At 38.2% G+C, this 22,665-nt stretch overlaps 1 protein-coding gene across 1 annotated transcript in view; it reads left to right on the plus strand.

The window, feature by feature from the left end:
- LOC140159654 (uncharacterized) overlaps nucleotides 1-22,440 on the plus strand; it is a 44,646-nt gene extending 22,206 nt beyond the window's left edge. Inside the window, exons 3-19 of the mRNA XM_072183148.1 lie at nucleotides 696-739; nucleotides 1,747-1,812; nucleotides 2,700-2,871; nucleotides 3,707-3,784; nucleotides 4,999-5,167; nucleotides 7,221-7,338; nucleotides 7,979-8,171; nucleotides 13,015-13,116; nucleotides 13,829-13,942; nucleotides 15,075-15,159; nucleotides 15,731-15,753; nucleotides 16,265-16,468; nucleotides 16,602-16,718; nucleotides 17,555-18,339; nucleotides 19,258-19,605; nucleotides 20,265-20,463; nucleotides 21,388-22,440. Of these exons, the coding sequence (XP_072039249.1) occupies nucleotides 696-739; nucleotides 1,747-1,812; nucleotides 2,700-2,871; nucleotides 3,707-3,784; nucleotides 4,999-5,167; nucleotides 7,221-7,338; nucleotides 7,979-8,171; nucleotides 13,015-13,116; nucleotides 13,829-13,942; nucleotides 15,075-15,159; nucleotides 15,731-15,753; nucleotides 16,265-16,468; nucleotides 16,602-16,718; nucleotides 17,555-18,339; nucleotides 19,258-19,605; nucleotides 20,265-20,463; nucleotides 21,388-21,420 (2,850 nt within the window). The 3' untranslated portion in view covers nucleotides 21,421-22,440. The remainder of the gene's footprint in view (nucleotides 1-695; nucleotides 740-1,746; nucleotides 1,813-2,699; nucleotides 2,872-3,706; nucleotides 3,785-4,998; nucleotides 5,168-7,220; nucleotides 7,339-7,978; nucleotides 8,172-13,014; nucleotides 13,117-13,828; nucleotides 13,943-15,074; nucleotides 15,160-15,730; nucleotides 15,754-16,264; nucleotides 16,469-16,601; nucleotides 16,719-17,554; nucleotides 18,340-19,257; nucleotides 19,606-20,264; nucleotides 20,464-21,387) is intronic.
- Nucleotides 22,441-22,665: the final 225 nt, after the last annotated feature.

A 22,665-nucleotide genomic window follows, 5' to 3' on the forward strand; every position in this document is an offset into this window, starting at 1 on the left:
ACAGAACTAAATAAATCTAGATTGATGGTGTTTTTATTTTGATGTTATTGTACACTATAGCATATGAATGATCTGATCTTGATGATGAAATTGAGATGTGAAATGTATATATTTCATCAATTAAAAATAATTGAGAGTCTCTGATCTAAAGGGTTTTAAAATAGACCTATATGTTTATAAATTTGTTGAAAATATTATGGATTGTATAAATTAATTAAATCAAGAGTCTGTGTGTTTTGTGTGACATTGTTGTTGCTGCTACACCCCTTGATAAATTTGTGTTTATTTTTGTAACAAGGAATCCAATTACTTCACTGAAATTTCAGTGATTAATGACAAGTGGTTCATCATTATATGTTAAGAAATGAGGTACATTCTAGTGGTACCTCTTTTCTTATCATAAATAATGTACATACCGCTTGTCTTGAGTCACTGAAATTCCAATGTAGTAACTGGATTCCTTGCCCCTATAATATACATAACTTTTGTTACCAGTGTATTATTATTGTTTGAGAAAAATGCAAAATTGTCACAAATTTATCAAGGGGTGTAGTACCTTCTTTTAAGAAATGTTAATCATTACAATATTAACATACAGAATGATGTTGTAGATTGTTTTGATACATATTTCAGGGTTATCAGTACTCAGTTTCAGTACTATATTTTAACTTGAATACTTTCTTTATTCACTACAGCTCAAGAAACAAGAGTTTAAAACTCAACTGGAAGTATTCAAAAAGTGAGTGAAATACTGTAGTAAACAGAGCGATTATTGAATAGGGTACAACTCTACTAATCTCACTGCAAGACTGCCTAACCCTAACCATAATGGACTTAAGTCTAACAAGTTGTACACAGTTCTGCAATTGTACCTAAATAAATACATTTTATGAAACTGAAATATAGGCCCTACACTATATAATAGCAGATTCTTCTTATTTCTAGTCCAGTAAAAACAGTACTCACTGTGGACATTTTGACGTCTTGCAGACTCCTTTTTAGGTTGTGCGAAAGACAAGACCTTATGCCATCACTGGTTGTGTGTCAGTCAGTGTGTGTATCCATCAGGTGTGTCCGTCAACAATGTAAGGCTTTTGGTTTAAATTTGGTCTTATATGACAGTTCCTATTGCAACCATTATTATGTTTTGATGAATCCAAGTGTGTGAAAATATTGGATCCAAAACATAATAATGATAAAATTGGATGCTTTATGCCCAATATTTTTTGGTCTCGGGAGGAGTTTTAAAATATTGGACTTGACTTTGTCTCGTTCAATATTTAAAACTCATACAATGTAGATCGACCAATAAATATGGGCTTAATCAATCCAATTTTATATCATACTTGGGTCATAACTACACTATGGGACAAGAAAAAGGAGTCTGCAAGACTTTAAAATGTCCACAGTGAGTAATGTTTTACTGATAAGAATAATATGTTATTATGTTCAGTAAGTACATGTACATGTATGTAATTTACAATGTATACAAGCCAACATTGTGGTAGTCTAGTGATAACTAAAAATAATTGTCAATAAAGAGATTGGAAATAAGGGTTTTAGGATCATTGGCTACTTAAAAAAATAGCCCTTATTTGCATCTTCACAAGCTTTCACTTGGAACTAGGGTCTATTTGTATTATCTAGCCAAACCAAATTGGTGTGGTATATATTTATTATTTTTGACAATATTTAGTTCCCCTATAGGACAGGTCATCAATATTTATGTCCTTTTTGATGTTACAGGTATGATCAGCAGCTGAAGTTCAAACAGACTGAGATTGGCTATGCAAAGCAAGACATTGACACAAGGTATGTATGGATGGTGGCAGTCAGGGAATATCTTCTTACTAGAATTTGGCTAATGTTGTATGTATGTGGTTATGTATGTGTGTAAAAGACTCCGTCAGTTTTGATCCGAATTCACCAAATTCATACGGGAGATTGAGAAAAATACGAGGAGTGTTATAAACTACATTTGCCCTGCTCATTTCCAAGTTTGTATGCATAAACCTTACAATATTGACAAGTTGTACCATCAGACTATGCAAGCTATTTCTTTTTGAGGGGCACCATATACTGCCTGTTGCTGAGAGTGGGTGATAACAAATAATGTGGGCGAAGCAATAGTACTTTCACTTTGGTTGTTACTAAATGAAATTTTGCGATGGCAAAATGGGGGAATTTTTTTTTTCTTCTTGAAAGTACTCGATTGGCAATTGGCTGTGTTTACTTCTGAACTTCCATTGCTTTACACGGTGTCATGCTTCAGCGAATCAGGCTAGATTTCTACTACAACGGTCTCTAGCCTCAAATGTTAAGCTCGTCGGTGAGCAAATATGTGGCTAGACTTCTCGGGCAACATGCATGTTGGCCTTTGCTCGAGAAGTCTCTAATTGCTCACCGATGAGCTTCACATTAGAGGCTAGAGACCATTCACCAAATTGCATTCATAATCTAGTCAGATTTGCTGAAGCACCATGTAAAGCATGGTGTATTACAATGTGGCAATTTTGTTTAATTGATAATCATAAAAGTGCATAATTTCAGTCATCTGTCATTTTAGATCCGGCAGTAGCCCGTCGGGCATGTCAGTCTGTATTTTGGTTATTATGCATGCAAGCCCTGTGTAGATGACAGCTTCTGAAGTGTTTCTATTTTGATAACTGATTTCATAAAGTTGTGCTCTTTTTTACTAGGGTGGGTGTGACACAACGTGCAATCCATGATGCCTTGGGCAAAGTCTTCAATGCGATGAAGGAGAAAGAACAGGAGTTGATAGGCATTGTCAAAGAGTCTGTAGCGCAGAAGAAGGCATCTTTGTCTGATTGCGAGACCAAAATAGCAGAGACAGTCACCAAGTATAACGAAGTAAGAAACATGCTACAGCGGTAATTCCTCCTTTCACCATCTTGTGGGTACAAATTGATTTGACACTACAACCAGAGTGCACCGCATCACGCAAAGTTCTGTAATCGTGCATTGATGCAGTGTTTTGTGTTTGTACCTGTACCTACAAGATGGCGGACATGTGACGGCATAGGAATAACTTTTATCTGCTAAGGAATATCTGTTGCAATGTAAATACTCCCAATTTTCTGGCAATAAAAGTCAAATTTTGTAAATTTATGGAAATAAGGGCAAAAAAATATGCATTTTTAGGGCATTTTTCGTATTCTGTGACGATCAAGCCCAAAGACTTGTACAAATGTCCAAGTTATGCCTTCTAATTTTTGGAAAACATGATTTCTAATCTTTTTCATAACCAATTATCAAAAATAAAGTAAAATATTAACATTATGAGCTAACTTAGCCTATACTCATCTGTGCCAAGTCTTCAAATTTTGTGACTATTTTCTCTCAAATTGGAAAAATATTAACATTCGACTTTTATTACCTATTCGGACTAACTAAAGGATTAGGATAGCTATGTTTCATTTGGCAAGACAAGATAATATTTTTTAATTCCATAAAATGAGTGCTGTATTTTATTCGAATAGGAGTAAACATTGTTATTATATTGCTTACAATGAGTTACATGTAGTCAGAGATTGTATGGCATTTTCATAGCCTGCTTCACCCATCAAATTATTATGAAATCTGCTGCTTATTTACAGCCAGTTATGGCCAAAATAATGAAGGTTGGCCCAGTAAATAAATTCTAGCTTTACATGTACATGATTGTTATTGTTTTCTTTGTTTACAGATAATGAAAGAAACTGATGGTGTTCTCAAAGCTGAACAGTCTGATTTCATGGAACTTTGTGAGGGAGTCCAAGAAAAGGTAAAACTCATACCAATACCATTGCTTTAATTGAAACGTTTGCACTATGATGTAAATGCCCCAAAGTTAAACACTTGTGCAATTATATCCATTGTCTACCATGAAGACATAGCAATGTCCAGTCTACCTGGCTTTCAGAGGGGAAAATACAAATGCCTATATCATAAGCAGGCACAGCGAGCGTAGTGTTTTTCCCTGAAGTATTTCTGTCACTTGATAGGAAATGTGATTGCTGATATATCAATCTGAAGTTGCTGGCATGCCCTAGCGTCAAATCGCAACCAGGTGACTGCAATTCAACTTGTGTAGCACCACTGTTCAGTCACTAGCCATGACTAAACAGTGGTGGTGTTGTACAATCGCTACTTGTGTTTATGTCGAGCATATCTAGGCATTAACAGCTGAAATCTAGGAGATAACACTGATTAAACTTCATCCAGGCAGAAGTGACCTGGTGGGGGAAGGGGGACGCCGTAGTCAGGTATTTTTACAGGACAGGCAAGTGTAGCCGACAATCAGGCATTACCCCGATTGGAACCGACTGTAACAGATCTGATTGATTACTGTAACAATTCTTGTGTCATTCGCTGTGATTGGTAGTATGATAGGTGGGTGCTAAGTGTAGAATTTTGCATTGATTCCATCATATGGCGCACTGGTGTTCACCAACATTGAATGAACAGGCAAAGTCCTACCTAAATAAACCCCTGTGTATATGTACATACCATTGCTAACATGGAGACAAAAAGGACCCACTTTTAATACAAAACCAAAGCCATGACTTTCAACGTACAAGTATTACAACTATTACTTACCATTCATTTGTAATGTAATTTGATTGTCATTAGAATTTCAACAACTCTTAAACCTTTGTGCAGGAGCCAACCATTGTTAAACGGTGGTGAATCCACAAGACTCAGACACCGGACGATCTTCCCTTTCCGATGTTGATTAAGATACTTCTTGCATCGATCCCGGTTAGGACTATTATAAAGTATAGTGTTCATACGCGAATGCAAATTTAATGGAAGTTCGCATACGCATCACATGTGAGGGCAAACAATTTGTCCTGCTTTGAATTTGTGTGCGAATACATGCTTACATGTTGAATGCATTATTTTGGAGGAAGCAGCTAAACATTGCCATTTTGTCCTATAGTGCTATTGCTGATATTAATAGAGAATTGAACTGTCATTGTCTTTGCTTTTCACCAGATCACAGACGACTCCATACTGAAGATCCAGAGTTGCTTTCCCAGTCTTGGTGCATTACCAACCATAGACATCACACATTTGTTAACCAGCGTGGAGAGGGTTCAACTAAGTGATGTAGATGAAGGAATTGATACATCTATGCCCGATGCACCAAGGACTGTTGAGGAAGGTAGGAATGATTGTCAGAATAGAAGTAGGGATAACCATCAAAATTTCATGTTGCCCCTATTGCTACAAAAGATTGTTTTCTGGATAGAACTCATCAACAGAAGTATTTTGGTGGTTAAATGGTCAAATCGGACAAAAACTTTTCAATTATGAATTTTCAAAGTTTCCCATTCTGACCGGTCATTGGAACGAAATAAAATGACAAGGTCCAAAAATAGCAATTGGGAGCAAAATTGGCATAAGCATATATTTACCTTTATATATTTCTTTATTTTAACATATATGCAAACATGAAACAAGCATATTGTGAAAGTATTAAAGGGGTTTCTTGTGAAATGGCACTTTACTAGTCAATGGCATAAATTATTTTTTCAAACTGAGGCATTGAAATCATGCATTTAGAGAACATTTGCCAAAAATCATCCAAGATGGCCGATATGGCACAAAATCAAAATTGCACTAAGTCCAGGTGAACCTTTTTTTTCACAACCAAAAATTTCAATGTTATTGGGTTTAATATGACCAATTAGTAGGTGTATGCAAACAAAATCTTCAGTGTCATTGAAGGTCATTGACTCATTCACAACAATAGAGGTTAAATCCACTTCACTCATCATGCTCATGTGTGACTTCTAACAAAAGGTGCTGGTTCCCATAGTATTCTTCATTCAAACCAATTCAATGCATGACCTCGGAGTCACCTGCATGACTTTCGCGGGCTATTTTGAAACAGTTATGTCTGCACATTCAGGTACTTCTTTTGAAAGTTCTAAACAAGGTATAGCCAGCAGCAAGTTGTAGATGGTATAGGCGCTAGGCCTAAATATAAGAAAATGTTTAGGGTTGAAATCAGGTGAAAAATACATCGAATAAGCACGAAACTTCACATTTATGTTCAGAAAGGTGTCTTCTTAGCATGATTCGAAAGGAGTATGGAAATTCTAAAGGGAAGCTGGTGATTTAATTTGTAACTCGAGATCTACTTGTTCAATTTTTTCTCCTTTTTACAGAGGGTATGATAGAGGTATTACTGGCAACTCTGCCAAATTACAGCTCAGTAGACCACGCTTTTTCACCTGAAATTATTGACATGAATATTTTGTGCCATTCTTGAGCAGTGCTGAACTCAGCCACTGGCAATTAAACGCACTGTATGGCGATGGACCAATTTTGACTCGCACTTACAGAAAAATGAAATAAGTTGTGTTGCTGTAATTTGCAAGATAGTTACAAAATATAATTGGCATTCACTTCCCCAATTTGTACAGAAAAATATTGAAAAATAAAAGAATGAGATCAATTTAGAAATGTCTGTGCAAGCAGTGCACAGTTGAGCTCCCTGCATGTCTATGGGAGCGTTCTAATCAAGTTGATGGTTCATTGGTCATCCCTAATAGAAGGATCAATAATGACAGTTAAATTGATAGAAGTGCCGTTGATGACTGTACTTTGAACATCAAGTAGTGATATCAATGCTGTTTTGTGGTTACGCCACAAGCGTGATGACAAAATGCCCTTTTAAGGTCCGCGCAATTAAATTAATGGGCACCATTCGATACTGTGACCAGTTAAATACCCACCTATGTCACTATACCGTACTTGAGGTGAACCAAAATATAGGTTGGACACTTTCAGGGATAGGGCTAAACCATTTCATACATACGTGCTATCTAACAGTGTGTGTGATCAGTCGAAAGCGGGTCATGAACGTTTATGCCCTGCTGCTATAGCGCTATGATTTTGGTATTGACAAAATTTGGGAAAATTGCATACATTTAAGAATGTTACATCTAATATTTTGATATTATTTGATGAAATACATATATCACCAAGTGTTGGGAAATGTATGAACAGGGTTCAGTAATAGAATTGAGGACATGATTGTTGTTTATGACTGAGGCGGACAATCGTCATACCCTCAATTCTATTAATGAACCCCTAATTCCTAAGCTTGGAGCACTGTGCAACCAAGCTGGGTTGATATTATTATGGATGAGATTGATGTAATGCAGGTGTATCATTGTTCTCTGTTATTTGTTATCGCCCACACACAGGTGATGTTCTTAAGGTATTCATGGAGAGTAGAATGGATACTCGTGGCTATTTCTGGGTGAGCAGGGATATGGACCCAGAACTCAACAGTATACTGGATAATATCAGCTATCAGATGAGGTAAGGAGGGACTGAATGAACTACATATGGATAATGGATAAACATACTCGGCTATAAATCCCAGTATCCTATTGTCTCGCACAAGTCAAAATTTACATCTTGTGTGCAGGGTCTTAGCTAGAAATTGAGGGTTGCCCGTCATTTGAATAAATTTGCCTGTCCTAATTTGACCTTTAAAATATTTACCAGACATCTTTAGCCCATTGGGGGTTCAAAGAGTTCAAATATGTGCTGATATGGCCTTGTTCTACAATTTGGGTCTACTAAAAAGGGCAATTAGCTTTTCAAAACATACAATTTATGATATAGCATCTGTCAAAGGCATTAATTTTGCCCGTCCCAGGAGCAAACTGGCCGTCTAAAATGACGGCCAGACGGGTGGCTAGCTAAGACCCTGCTTGTGTGTTATTTTCTCAAGCGCTTTTATTAACAACAGTATGTAGAAAGCATTAATGAATTAGAAATTAAGTTAAATGAAATGTGTATCATAAAGTGATGTTTTGTAGAGCTTTACTATGGCACTGTGGTTTGCTTTGTAATTGTTTTTGTGTGAAATTATTAATTTTTTTGGTGTCTAATGAAGTCAACATTGATGAAATCTATCAAAAAGTTAACCATTTTTAATTGCGTTGTATTACAGAGAGGACATCGTTCTCAATCCCATTGAGAGAGCCGAGATCACGGAGGGCATGGTATGCTGCGGTCAGTACCAACAAGACCATCGCTGGTACCGCGGCAGGGTTGAACAGGTCAAGGCAAACCAGGTAGGGGGCGCATGTCTGTTCCGTCGTGATCGACAATGGGGCAGGGCTCTGGTTGAGCAGGTGAAACAGGTATGTGTGGTAGTGAATCTTTTTCTTCTTACGTCCGTCGCCTTTGTGTGAATGCTGCACTGTCTGTAGATGGATAGGGAAACCACAGTGATATTGATTGGTTTAATATGCAGCACTTGTGACATTGTGAATTAGTATGATGTAATGCCTCTTGCCCAATGGTGTATGCGCAGTTGAATACCGCACTTAAAACCATGTGTGCTTGGGTATTGCATAACTGTAGCAGGATTTTGTGATGTTAATGGGTGTTGGTTTGGACTTAATTGATGATGCGCAGAGTTACAAATTCGTTAAAATAATAATACGTTTTTCATTTCAACTGAATCAAGTCAACGGCTTAAAAAAGTTTTTTGTTTATTATGAATCAAGTCTTTGTCTTTCAAGAGCATAATATTTCATAGCAAAATGTTCCACAATTTAAGGTGGTACTACACCCCTTGATAAAAATCTCAAAAAATAATAACACACTGGTAACAAAAGTTACGTATATTATAGGGGCAAGGAATCCAGATACTGCACTGGAATTTCATATATAATGAACTACTTGTCTTGAATCACTGAAATTTAAGTGAAGTAATTGGATTCCTTACCCCTATAATATACATAACTTTTGTTACCAGAAAAATGCAAAATTAGTCACAGAATTTATCAGAGGGTGTAGTACCACCTTAAGGCCAAAAAAAAAAAATTGTTTGTTTGTCCATAGAGGCTTATGAAAAAGTTGGGTCGGTAGGTCGGATTTTTTTTTTTTTTTTAATTTGAAGACTGGTAAATAAGTCAAAACACACAGCACTTTACTGGTTTAACTCTTGAGATGGTTCTGCATGTTATTCTGTTCATTTTCTTTACATTTTCTTTCTTTAAATTTATACTAACCACTGTTTTATACGATGTCCCATCGTTACCAAAAAAAAAAAATCCAAAATCCAAAAAAAAAAAAAAAATCCAAAAAAAAAAAAATCCAAAAAAAAAAAAAAAAGACACGGTCGGGACCAGGGTACACAGTCGGTCGGACGTGGACAAACAAACAATTTTTTTTTTTTGGCCTAAGCTAAGCGCTACACAATGTTCTTCACTAAATTATGCCCTAGACTGTCTTTGATGCACAGATTATCAAGTAAAGTGATGTGCGACTTAAAAATATGGATTTACTCTTGCATGGAATTACCACTTCCAATGAAAAAACCAATCAGTATCATTGTTGTGGATTGTGATTGAAAGTGCATGTAGATTATAGAGCATCACAAAAAGCATGTAGTCACTACAACCCTATTTAGCAGCAGTACAGTACTGCATTGGTGACTGGGGCTTCCATCCATCCATCCCATGTGAATTCTCCATTCCTTATATCCAAGTCTTATGGTATGTAGTCAGTAAATTAAAATCATTATCAAGCATTCATTGCCATAAACATCAGCTAGCCGTCAAATGTCTGCACCGCCACTGTAACGTCCAGCTTTATGATTAGTGATAGCTTGGATCAACGGCAAGAGCCATTTGTTATATTTATATCAAATTTTGTGGTAGCCAGTGAAATCGCATACCTAGAAACCTAGCAGGTGTCGGTTAATACTCCCAAAATAAAGTCATTGGTGCCTGGTAATACTCACCTGTCTACATAGCATCCAGCGTTGATAATTTCCTTTCATGGTAAGAAAGCTCTTTCTGGGAATCACCAAATCTACAAGGTTTGTTCAGTTTTTATGAATCACTCTCTTCATTTCTTCATGAATAGCAACAGTTGGTTAATCAGCTTTCATCCCATATATCTTTACTATACTTTGATCAGCTCTTAATCGACGGGAATTGTTAGGCTTTTAGCACTACGCCGAAAAGTAGACCCACGTTTAGAGTGATTATTTGACCTGTCTGGTCTATTATTATGCATGTTAAATAAAGTAGACAAAGTATAGGGTTTGAATTAATAATTTGTGATACTTCTGGCGAGATGTCACAAGGCAATTCTCGAAATAAAATATATTGATGTTAACGCCGATTACGAGCTGATCAAAGTATAACATGTGTCATGATCGGATCCACCTGATTACATGTCAAGAGGTTACTTGAAATTAACATTTTCTAAGAATTCAAATGCAATGAAGTTGCATTCAGCAAAGAGCACTTTTTGTTACCTACAGTATTTACTCAGAGGCTGTATGTCGAGGATTTTAGCCTAGTAAAAATGAGATATGGCACACAAGAATTTTGCAGTTCTGTATTACAATTAGTCAATTTGAGGGAACCAATTCAGGAAAAATGCTTTATTTGGCACACCATATTTCTGGTTACCTGTAATACAATGGTGTTAAAAGCTTTATCAATCGACCCCAGGTCACTTATTTCTTTTGGTTGAAGACTTTTTTAAGTATTTTAATTTCTCTGACAAAATACAGTGCGCAAAAGAATTAAGGTACCAGTTACAACGAGACACAACAATCCATAAACCCAAGGAAGATGCAAATTCAAAAGTTGCAGTTTGCTCCATTGCATGCCCTATTGATTTGTACTCAAAGGGAACAAGAGAACTAGCGTGTGTTTCCTATTGATTAGCACATTGTGACATTAACACTAGCGTTGTGCTTTCATTGATTAGAACACAAAAATGCAACTTTTGATTTCATTTCTTCCTTAGGGTTTAGATCACCAAATAAGGTCTTAAATCAGAATACAGGTATTGGCTGCTTGTTTTAATTTTGACATATTTATTGTGGTTTAGGATATACAGGGGTGAACATAACTGGTACGGTACTTTAATTCTTTTGTGCACAGTATATTGCATGTATCAGCTGTGAAAATGAATTCCCGTGATAAAAGTATTCTACGCATAACATCAGCTCATCAATGTTTCTTTGTGTTTGTGCATGCATGCTTCATAACATTAAAATATTCACTAATTTCACTTTCTAACATTCATATATAAACCACCATATTTTTGCAAAGCAACTTTTCATTTGAAAACTCACTACCGTATTTAGTCAAATAGTAGCCCCCCCTCAAATAAACACCCCACCACTTTTTTCAACCAAGATGTTTAAAAATGCCGATATTTCCATGCTATCTTGTGTAGTAAGCTTACCAAGTTGCCCACATGGTCAATAATAGCGTAAATAATTGGCAAAAATCTGGATCAGAAACCCGGAAGTGAACCAGAAGTCAGTGTTTCTAGTTCATAGTTCGTCATTATAGCGTGTTTTAGTTTACCTAATGATTTTAACGGAATTATCGTTCTAAAATTGACCTTGAATAAATGCCCCCTTGAAAAAATGTAACGCCGGCGGCGTTTATTTGACGAAATACGGTATTCGTAAATGCAATCAAGCACAATGTACCCGAGGTTGTTAATATTGAAATTAATATACACCAATCCAAAAACGCCATCACTGAGGTGTCCCCGACATAAAACAGCGGTGTCCCAAGGTCGGGGGTTCCAGCAATTACTTGTTAGTGTGCTATACAGAATTGTACACAACAGTGATTTTCAATACACGATCATGAGTTGATTGAACAAATTAAAACTACGGCACTTCCCTCAGTAGAGGGCCAAATACAGTAAACACTTCTCGGATTGGTGTATTGCCAGAAGGTGCATTGATTATCTTTAGTATTGACAAACAATTTATTGGCGTACATTTCACTAAATTGACGCATGAATTGTGCAGCAATGTTAAGTTTCAAGCGGAAATCAAGCCTCTCATTATACTTGGTAGCATCATATAGGTGGCATCTTGTGTTTGCAATCATCCATCACTGTAAATTAATGATGGAAGCTACAACTAGTTTTGTTTGTGTGACTTTGTATTAATTGGTGACAGGGTATAGCTTTGTCAGTACCATCACTAAAGGCTTTAAATATGTTGACCTTGAAGCTGAGCTATGCTCAACAGAAAACTGGTACATGCGCAAAGAAAGCAAGTTGTAGCTAATATTAGTACCATTACTAATACTTACTAAGACAATATCATAATGATTTTAATCTAACAGTTATATTGGATTTTCACTCATGGAAACCAGAAAAGAGTACCTCAAGACTTGAATAAGCGAGCACAGGGAGCAAATTTGCCCTTGTAAAGCCACCAATTGCTCCTGGTCCTTGTAACATGAACAAGGAGCAATTTTCTAAAACAAATTGCTCCTGATTCCAGTTTTGCACTTCATGCAGTAGTACCAGTATGATGTATTGTATATATGCAGAAAAGGATTTACTCTTTGAAAATTGCCCCTGTTTCTTCAGAAATTGCTCCTGGTTCTTATTTCAAGTCTTGGTGAACCTCTGGCAATTGGAAGAATTATGTTCTCCCATTCTAACATCACATCTCATCTCATCAATACATGATTTTAAGTAGTAATTATTAATAATAATAAAGATGATCAAGTATAGAGACATAAATAAAGATGGCATAAGTAGAGCACAAAGGTTAGGAGGCCTTAGTATAAAGTCAGAATCACACACAGAATGTGCGATTCACAATATGATGTGCCACCATTGGTTGTTCTTGCATTTTCATGTGAGTGTAATAATAAATTAATAATCATGTTGAAAACAGCTCCACAGAGAATTTTGTGTGATCAATTCGCTGCCGTAGTGCACGTTAGTTCAAGCTGGGGTTCATACACCTATTCCGAATTTTGATATGCCATAGGCTTTGTGTTGTGATCATTTTGATCAGTGGTTCGTGCTGGAGGTGCATCGTATTGTGAATCAACTGAATTCCATCAACATTGTTTTCTCACAGATTCATTCAGTCCATGATTAATACATGTAAATAACACACATACTAACATGTGTTGTATGCAATTTACTTGTAGCTCATTATTTTGATATTTTCTCGTTTACCATGTGCAGAACAAAGCTCATGTTCGTTGGTTGGATTATGCCCATGATAACGAGGTGCCATTGTCTCATCTGTATCCGCTGAAAGAAGAGTTCAAGGCTATACCATTCCAGGTAGGTTGTCCGTCATCAGGATGCTCTCTATAGGTCTTTCCAATTGCGGCTGAGAGAATGATAAGATATGAATTTTGTTTTTAGTATCTCCTATTGTGGAGATAGGCAGGTCCAATATTGTGAGTAGTTTGATGGCTGCTGTCCAGTGATAAAATATTGCATGTTCCGTTGCGAATCAACACATGATCATCATATTAGATACCCGCAAAGTTGCAGAAACCAATCAAATTTAGCACTTGCATGCTAAACTACATGAGGGTTGTGACCAGCCTGAATTTAATGCCGGGTAATTTACTTACAAGGAAACACCCGTCTGGGACATGTGTTAGTGCGCCACCTATGGACGAAACTGTGATATAACAATGGCTGCCGTGACTGATAGAGTGAATGTTACGGCGGCGGTGTATGTCGCTGCAAATTGCATTTTATATGCATGTGGACTTGAAAAATAGCAGATTTTGTGTACATTTTCGATATTTACTAAATTCTGTACATAATCATACAATATTTGCTAAATTTTGTGTCAAACCTGCATTCCCGCAACGTCCCCAGGGTTTGCATAGAGCTATAATGAATGATTGTTGTAGGGGGTAGGAATGTGCTTGAGTGCCCTTCCTGTGTACTGTTTAAAATGCATTATTAAGAGAAAGTGAGTACATTGTACAGCCATTTCATCTATTGAAGAAAGTGTTGCTTTTATTTCCTCTCTTAGGCAATGCAGTGCAGTCTGTTGGAAGAGTTTGAAGGTGAAATGCCTCGCCCAGCTCGCTGGGAGTTCTCGGATCACACAGCTAATGCGCCACTGGAATGCACTATTATCAAAGTAGTAAGATAATAAATAAATTCCAATCTTAAAGTGCCGCAAATATAAATTGTATCATATATGCAATTTGATCAAGCAAAATGGGTTGGAAATTCTAGTTTGCAGATATGGGGAGAAATGTGTTCAGTGAAACCAAGTTGCAAAATTGTTAGAAATATCAAAATGTGGAATTTTATTTGAGTCAACAGACTCAATTTGCTTGATTGCATCACAAATACCAACATGTTAAATTTAGGTGTGAAATTTTGAGTACCTTTAGTTGGGGTGGAGGGTGGTGTGTTTGTGTTTCCAAACAAAATCTGTATTACACAGGGCGGTCAAAAAGTTCACAGAACAAGGTATGCTACTTTGTCACACAGTATTGAATTAGGTCTCATGTTTTGAAAGTTTGTTCCTTCAAAACATTACCACAAAAATATTAGATTTTTGCATCACTGTTTATGGGCAGGACACTCTTCAGAGGAAGCCTACCTCCATGAATTCACAGGTACTACCAGAAGTGAACACAGGGTCATCATCATGGGAATTTCTCCTGATGGTGATGAAAACTCAAATGAAATTTTGAAATGTGCAATGGTGATGAAATCCTTGATATTCAACAGCAACGAAATGGTGCCAAGAGTTCAAGGATGGAATGAGCGTCCTTGAAGATCATCCAAGGTCCAAAAGACTTGCTGACGTCACTACTTATTATATACTCGCTGGTGCAGTGGCATTGCTAATAAAGAACCAAACAAGAAAGATGATATAGCCACAAAATATAACATCTCTGATGAAAGTGTTTTCAACATAAATCCATCCTACATGGGGGTCCCAGAATCTTCATGCACAAAATTTATACCAGTTGCCATAATCAGGTCCACATCTTCTATACACTTAGAATGAGGACTGTGACAAGTTTAATCTATATCTGGCTAAAGGTAATAAGATATACATTAATCACTGGAATTATGAGTCCATTCAGTGGAAGCACCTGAATCATTACACGGTCACTAGAGTGGAATAGTGAGGGGTGCGCAATGTGAGGCTTGCGTAATGCAAGGGGTGCATTGTGGATGGTGTTTGAATTTTAATTTCTCATTTTATCTGTTGACATTTATTGTAATTTTAATTTTGCACTCTTTTTTTATCTCAGTTGACTGAAAAACAGATTTATATAGTTGAACTGAAGAACAAAGAGAAATCTCATATTGACATGAAGCAGAGACTGCAGACCAAAAGTGAGTATCAATCTGTGTGTCAACCCAATCATCAACTACTATATAACAAGCAATCTTATGTAACTTGAATGCTTGTATACTTGCTTTAAAAGTGCAATTGATTACACAGATATGATAGTTGTAGCTCATGGTGAGGCAAATCTTTGGGAATCGCAATGTTTTTAAAAAATTATATCCCAAATGTGTTATAAACAAACATGATCTTGTTTTGGTCAAAACATTTTAATAACATTTAAATGTGGGGTTATAAAGTCATGAAAATATTTCTAAAATGTTTTTTATTTAAAAAAATACAACTACATTTTAGAAATGTTGTCACAATATTATTGAGAAAATATTTTCTGGCAAAGATATTTCCAAAATATTTTGTCAACACTAATTTGTAACATTATGGTAGAATGTTTAGCAGGAAGTTTCAAAACATATTTTTGAATATTATACAATAATTTTGTACCCTTTATATAACCTGGCATTTAAACGTTTTCTGTAAAACATTTTGTGTTTGCTGATTTACACCAAGGAGATTCAACCACATAAATAACACTCCATCTTTCTTTCTTTCTTATTTCAGTTGATGAATCCAAAGGAAAGAAGGTATGTACTAAAGTTCCCACCAATATTCTATTGCTCAGTTTGGTAGGCCTAAAATGTGCAGCATGTATTGGTGCATTAACACACTTGTCTGTGATTGGTTACTATGGATGCTGCTATTACGGATTCATTTACATATTGGGCTATTCCAGTTGATGTCCAAACACCCCCTATGGAAGACGTGATCTTAATCTTGCACACAGGGAGTGTGAATTCCAAATAGGGTTACCTGAATGGGCAGCTCCATTTGAGGTCATGTCTTCCATAGGGGTTGTATGGATTTCACCTGCAATAGCCTATTGTCAAGGGTTTTTAAACCCTTGTTTTTCAAGGACTTTAAAGACCTTGAAAAACATGCCAAGTTTCTTTGTGGGCAGTGAAGGATGAACAAGTTGTATTGTTCTTGCCTCCTTGTGATTGAGACCCTGCTTTCATTTTTGTATTTGTTCCAACCATTGACAAGTTAATGAATTAATTTGAACTTGTATTTATATTCTGAATTCACCACTTGCAGGATACTATCCAATGCCGTGATATCCGTTACATGAAAGACTACACACCACCTCCAGCTAGTGAAATCCGAGCCAAGCAAAAACAGGAGAGAGAACGTAAAGGGAAGAGAGGTGGCAAGGACAGAAGAGGACAGGGAGGACAGCAGGCTGACGAGTCTGAGAGTGGCAAGAGTGGACGATCCACTCCAGATGGACAAGGAGACAAGGTATGTAGAGAGAACGTAAAGGGAAGAGAGGTGGCAAGGACAGAAGGGGACAGGGAGGACAGCAGGCTGACGAGTCTGAGAGTGGCATAAGTGGACGATCCACACCAGATGGACAAGGAGACAAGGTATGTAGAGAGAACGTAAAGGGAAGAGAGGTGGCAAGGACAGAAGAGGACAGGGAGGACAGCAGGCTGACGAGTCTGAGAGTGGCAAGAGTGGACGATCCACTCCAGATGGACAAGGAGACAAGGTATGTAGAGAGAACGTAAAGGGAAGAGAGGTGGCAAGGACAGAAGGGGACAGGGAGGACAGCAGGCTGACGAGTCTGAGAGTGGCATAAGTGGACGATCCACACCAGATGGACAAGGAGACAAGGTATGTAGTAAAGGGAAGAGAGGTTGCAAGGACAGAAGGGGACAGGGAGGACAGCAGGCTGACGAGTCTGAGAGTGGCAAAAGTGGACGATCCACTCCAGATGGACAAGGAGACAAGGTATGTAGAGAGAACGTAAAGGGAAGAGAGGTGGCAAGGACAGAAGGGGACAGGGAGGACAGCAGGCTGACGAGTCTGAGAGTGGCAAAAGTGGACGATCCACACCAGATGGACAAGGAGACAAGGTATGTAGAGAGAACGTAAAGGGAAGAGAGGTGGCAAGGACAGAAGGGGACAGGGAGGACAAGGAGACAAGGTAATACAATCCATCATCTCTGTGCATTATATCATGCTCCATCACTGGACTACCAGTACCAGTATTTAACACCAAAAGTAAATATGTTATTGTTACACTATCTTGGATGGCACAATAGTGCAGTCTCATGGTTGGAAGGATGCTGGTTCAAACCCCAGCAGTTGTGCCCTTAGACAAGGTACTTTAGCACTATTGTCTCTCTGCACCTTACTGTATAAATGTATAGTGCTGGGAAGGTCAAGCAACTTGTTGTGTGTAGGAGTGGTAAACCACCCCACAACAATTTATGGGAGTCTAAACACCAAGGAAAAGAGATGGGCACTTTGGCCTGTGAGCAGTGCTCCAACACGACCTTTACCCTTTATCTTACACTATTTTGTCCTCTTGTCCCATTTCAGAAACCAGACAGATCAGTAGAGGGCAGCCCAAATCAGCAAAATAGTTCAGGTGGTGAAACTTCCGGAGGCCAACAAGTTACCATCATGAAGAAGAGCGGTGAGGGCGCCAGCACAGACCAAACCTCCAAGCCCAGCGACAGTGGGGAGGGTAAACCAGCCAATGATAAAGCACCGGATGCAGCCAAGGATGATACTCAAGCCCCACAAGAGCCACAGTCTCAAAACGATAACAAACCAAACAGTATTATTAACACAGATGCTCCATCTTTGAACACTAAAGATCCAATAGTGCAGGATCAGAGCAAAGTATTTGTGCCCATATCAGGAGAGAAAGTGCCCATATCGTCGGTTGGTAGTATCAACTTATCCTACCCAACAGTTAAGGAACGAGAAGCTATGGTACCGCCCATGCAGACTTTTATCACTCCGTCCACAGGATCAGGGGTGACTGTTGCAGCCATCATGAGCACTCCACCACGTAGCAGCGCCCAAGAATCGGAAGAAGACGAACGAGAGAGACAATTAACAGAAAGGCTAGCACAGCAAGGCGATCACGGCATGGCGCATAGTCCAGATTCAGCTTCAGATTTGTTGCCAGAAGTATCGCAGCTGTTTGAATCACAGCGTAACTTAGGAGGGCAAGGGGGTGTGCCGTTGCCAGGGCAGATCATGCAAGGAGGGTATGCAAACTATCCAGGTGCAGGGTATAACTACAACATGGGAGGAATGCAACCACAGCATGGATACTATTCAGCATGGGGTGTACCAGGCAGAGTACCTATGGGGTAAGTATTTATCTTACTATATCTTGCTTCTTCAGCAGCAATGTTTCCATTAGTGATGTCATAGAGATTACCGGATAGTGGTGGAGACAGAGGGCTGGGGGACTCTGTCATTCCCCTGTCCCCCACCCCTGCCACAGCTACACATCCTGTCAGTTCATACAGGCAAACATGTTTTCCGCCTTGCCGCCGCTGCCTCAATTGCAAAAGGCTTGTTACGCGCATTGCTTGCGGTACATTATACACAATACAAATGTTGAAATTCCTTTCTACCAGTTACGATTACCTCCAGTTCAAACCATGTTTCTTTAAGCTGCAAAAAACTTGTTTATAAGTAAAAGTTTGATTGGCCAAAGGAAAGTTTTTCATCCTCTGTTTGGACATCTCCTAGCTAAAAATATGTAATTTTCCAAACAGCAAATTTTTGTAGGGATCTATGTAAGATGAATGCTACACGGTATCCCCATATCGTAATAGCATTCGCAGTGAGTGACAAGAAAATCGCAAATGATCAAATACTATGCCATTTTTCACCCTGATTTGGCAGTGACATCAACGTGTTGAAGCAGCTGTTTCGCTTGCACATCTATGCAGCGTCTTTAAGCGCTTTTAGCGAATGCTAGCGATTTGAGGGTGCGCCCAGTGAAATGCACACTGCTGCATCAGGGTCAACAATGGCATAGAAGCGATTGTACAATGCTACCAGTGTTCAGTTGTGGCCAGCAACTGTCGCTGAACATTGCCTGGTAGCTAGTGACTTATGATCGATATATCGGCATTTGCTCGTCATCTCAGTCGACGGATGTAGGTAAATGCTACAAGCGTTGCGACTGCTTGGTATGTATGAAATGGTGGTATTGGTATCTTTGCAGAGAAATTTGAATTGTTAATCTCACACTTACTCCTGTTAATATATTTCAGACCACAAGGCATGCCCTTACAGCAGCCCATCCACCCTGGTGAGATGTTACCTGAACACATGCACCAGGCGGAAATCACCACCAGATCCCCACCACCACCGTACAGCCGTGAAGTAGAACAAGCGATTCCTAACAACAGCACCACAGAGTGGGACGAGAACAGCTGGAATCAGCCGCCGGCAAGACAGACTGCTGGACCAGGACGTTTTGAGGACAGGCGGGACTCATCAGCTGCAGAGGAGGATAACTACAGAGATGGATTGGATGTTGATCCGCTGGGAGCTTTCAAGGAGGATGGCAATGATAGATCCCATTCTATCGATTCATCACCAATAACAGACCAAAGAAGGTAAGAAAATTAAGATAAAATAATGCTTTCTTTTATAGCAGTATAGTTATCTGAATAGGCGAGCATACCTGCCAAGTGTCCGGGATTTGCCCCGGACAGTCCAGTTTTCAAAGTCTCAAAATGTAAATAATCCATATTTTTCTGATTTTTCGGAATTGAAAAAAAGTAAGAGAACCAAAAAACAGTAAACCATTGTCTGGAAACACACCTGGCCTACTCTATGGTGATATTGCAGTCACAATATCATTGTACGGAGGGTCAGGGTAGTCCTAAGTTGACACTGTACCATAGGTTTCTGTAGGAACTACCTAAACATTAGGGTGTTAACTGTGTGACGGGGTGAGCCACGACAGTGTTGTTTTTCTCTTGTGAAACAAAGTTGAGCTAGATTGAAATATCTCCTGGACAAAGAGTTATATATTAATTATTATTGTCCTGCTGTAATTTGTCAAGAAACTTGGAGAGCTGGTTCTGAGTGCAAATTTTTATTGTGTTATGTTTATGGCATGCTGTAAATCCTTTAGTTGTTATTATCTGTTGCAATTCCAGTGATGCCTCGTGCATATTTTCTTGATTTTATCAAAAATATGGGGTGGGGAGTGCCCCCTAAAACATCCCCTGGATCTGCTAATGTAATTATTGTTCTGTTTCTGTTATAGGCCTGCATCTTACCGAAACAGACAGGGACCCCCACATCACCCCCACCATCATCAGCAACAGCAATCCAGATACAGCTGTTACAGATGCGGCGATACCACCCATATGATCCGTGATTGTCCAGTCCCCCCTGCACCTGGTGAGAGACCCCCAAAACGTCAAGGAGGAAGAGGGCCCAGAAATGACAGGAGAAGTGGACAAGTAAGTATTTCTTCATTGAGTAAAAGTGAATAAAAGTACAATGATACCAGCCCTTGAATTAAGGATCTGAAGGGGCAAGGCAACTTTTTAGGGCAAGTTGGTAATTGCCTTGGATTTTCATTGAATTGGCAAGGCGGTAATGAAGAAAACACACAAGCAGAAATTTTCCTGATGACATGTCGAGAGAAATTTCCCGATGTGTCAACAACACATTGATATAAATTTTTTAATTCTATGATGGCCAACGGTGACAAATGCTGCAACCCTAAAATAGCATGACCTGCACACACTATGCAGAATTCACCCTACAACATTCCCCTTGCCTTGAATGAATTGAACATCTGAACATAATTCTTGTCTTGTTGAAAAGTTTTATTTGCTTGATTTTTTTCCTCTTTATTTTGAAGATTTATTATACAATTTACGTCCCCAAACCAGCCAAACTGTTCCGCTTGCTAGAGGTAGCAATCTTACTTCTTGGTTTTGCGATTTCGTTATACCACACTCCAGGTGCGGTTTAACGATATCGATCAGGCTAGACCACGCTCCAGGTGTGGTTTTAAAAGCAAGATCGATCTCGGTAGACCATGCTTCAGGTGTGGTTAAGCGGCAGTGTGTGTAAATAATACTAGTATTTGGCATGGATTTTGAACAATTTTCTATGCTACATGTGAAAAGCACATTAAATTCACTCATTTTAAACCTAAAATCACATGTAAAACATCTATAGTCATTACACATATAAAATCTGTATAAATATGGACCTGCATTAGCCCAAATCCTTAAATCCCTAGTTTTGTCAAATTACACATTGAAAAGGGTAAGGGTTTAGCAGTACCCCACCCCACCACAGGAAACCAGCAGGTATGAAGAAGGATATTTGTGTAGTCAGTAATATCTGTACATTTATTTATTTCATTACAGTACCGTAAAGGGGAGCGTGGAGGGAGAAGATAAAGATGTGTCATACTTAAAGAAGCAACTGCTTGAAGATGTCACCCACTGCTAATGGTTGGTTAATCAGTAGAGTGCGGCCTCTTAACAGCAATGGTGTCAAGATGACATCTTTTACGGTAACACTAGTCAAGGTAACACAAACTACAGCATGGTAACAAGTTGTTATTTTGTCATATCATTTATAAATTGGTATTGTGCAGTATTGCAGAAGGAGTTGTACATGGAAAAGAGCTGTTCATGCAGTTTATACGTCATATCATTTTGTATGAACTGGAGAAAAGAGTATTTGAAATGATTTATCATCAAGATGAAAAATAGATAGGTAATCTATTAGCATTGAACAGAGAATGAGATTATTTAGCCATGTCATGTTTGGATGGCATCAGTATTCGTCTAACAGTAGCTCACCTCCATGTGAGAGAAAACGATACCATCGTGTGGTTTATAGGATTGGTAGAGTGTGTATATAAAGATTTATACTTGTGAAGAAAAACATCTAACACACAGATGCAAATAGTTGATTAGTTTCATAGAATTTCTTCCAATACTCTTGTAGTTAGGACTTAGCATAGAACGTGGAATTTAGAGTAGTGTGATGCTCTCATATACTGAGGTTAAGATGACAAGAAAAAGGGAATTTGGTAGAATTTTGTTTTGGGACTTTCAAGATTTAATCTGCTGGTTTTGAGACTTTGTCATGCTGGTAACTTGATCTATAACTGTGGCAAGTTGTAGGTGTGACATCGTAACTTCTGCTTAACCAGACAGTTGCTTTATATGTGTTGAATTGTATCATTGAAACAGATGACTTGCTCAAGTTGAAATTGTATTATTGTATGTAAACAAAAATGTAAACAAATTGCAGTGTATAAGTTTGAAAGAACTGTTGGTCAATATGAATGCTTTTCTAGTCCTGTACGAAGTGCCAGTATACGCAGTCTAATAGGAAGACGGGATTCCTGGAAATACCAAACAAATCACTTATATTGAACAAGTGTCAGTGAGAATACTTGTTAATTTCTGTTTCAAGTGTTGTGGTAAATATATAATACATGTAGAAGATTTGTGAACAATTTATTTTGAAGAAATTTAAAATCCTTCATCAGAAGAACAAAATGCATGATGTTAGTAGTTAAGTTTGGTGCCATTGCAGGAAGGAAGATAAATATAGCATTAGTTTTCAGGCGGCATAGGAAAGCGCAACACGTGATTTCTTTTTAATGCAGCAGCCAATTAGGAAGGTGA

Source organism: Amphiura filiformis, chromosome 8 (assembly GCF_039555335.1).
Source record: "Amphiura filiformis chromosome 8, Afil_fr2py, whole genome shotgun sequence".
Lineage (NCBI taxonomy): Eukaryota > Metazoa > Echinodermata > Ophiuroidea > Amphilepidida > Amphiuridae > Amphiura > Amphiura filiformis.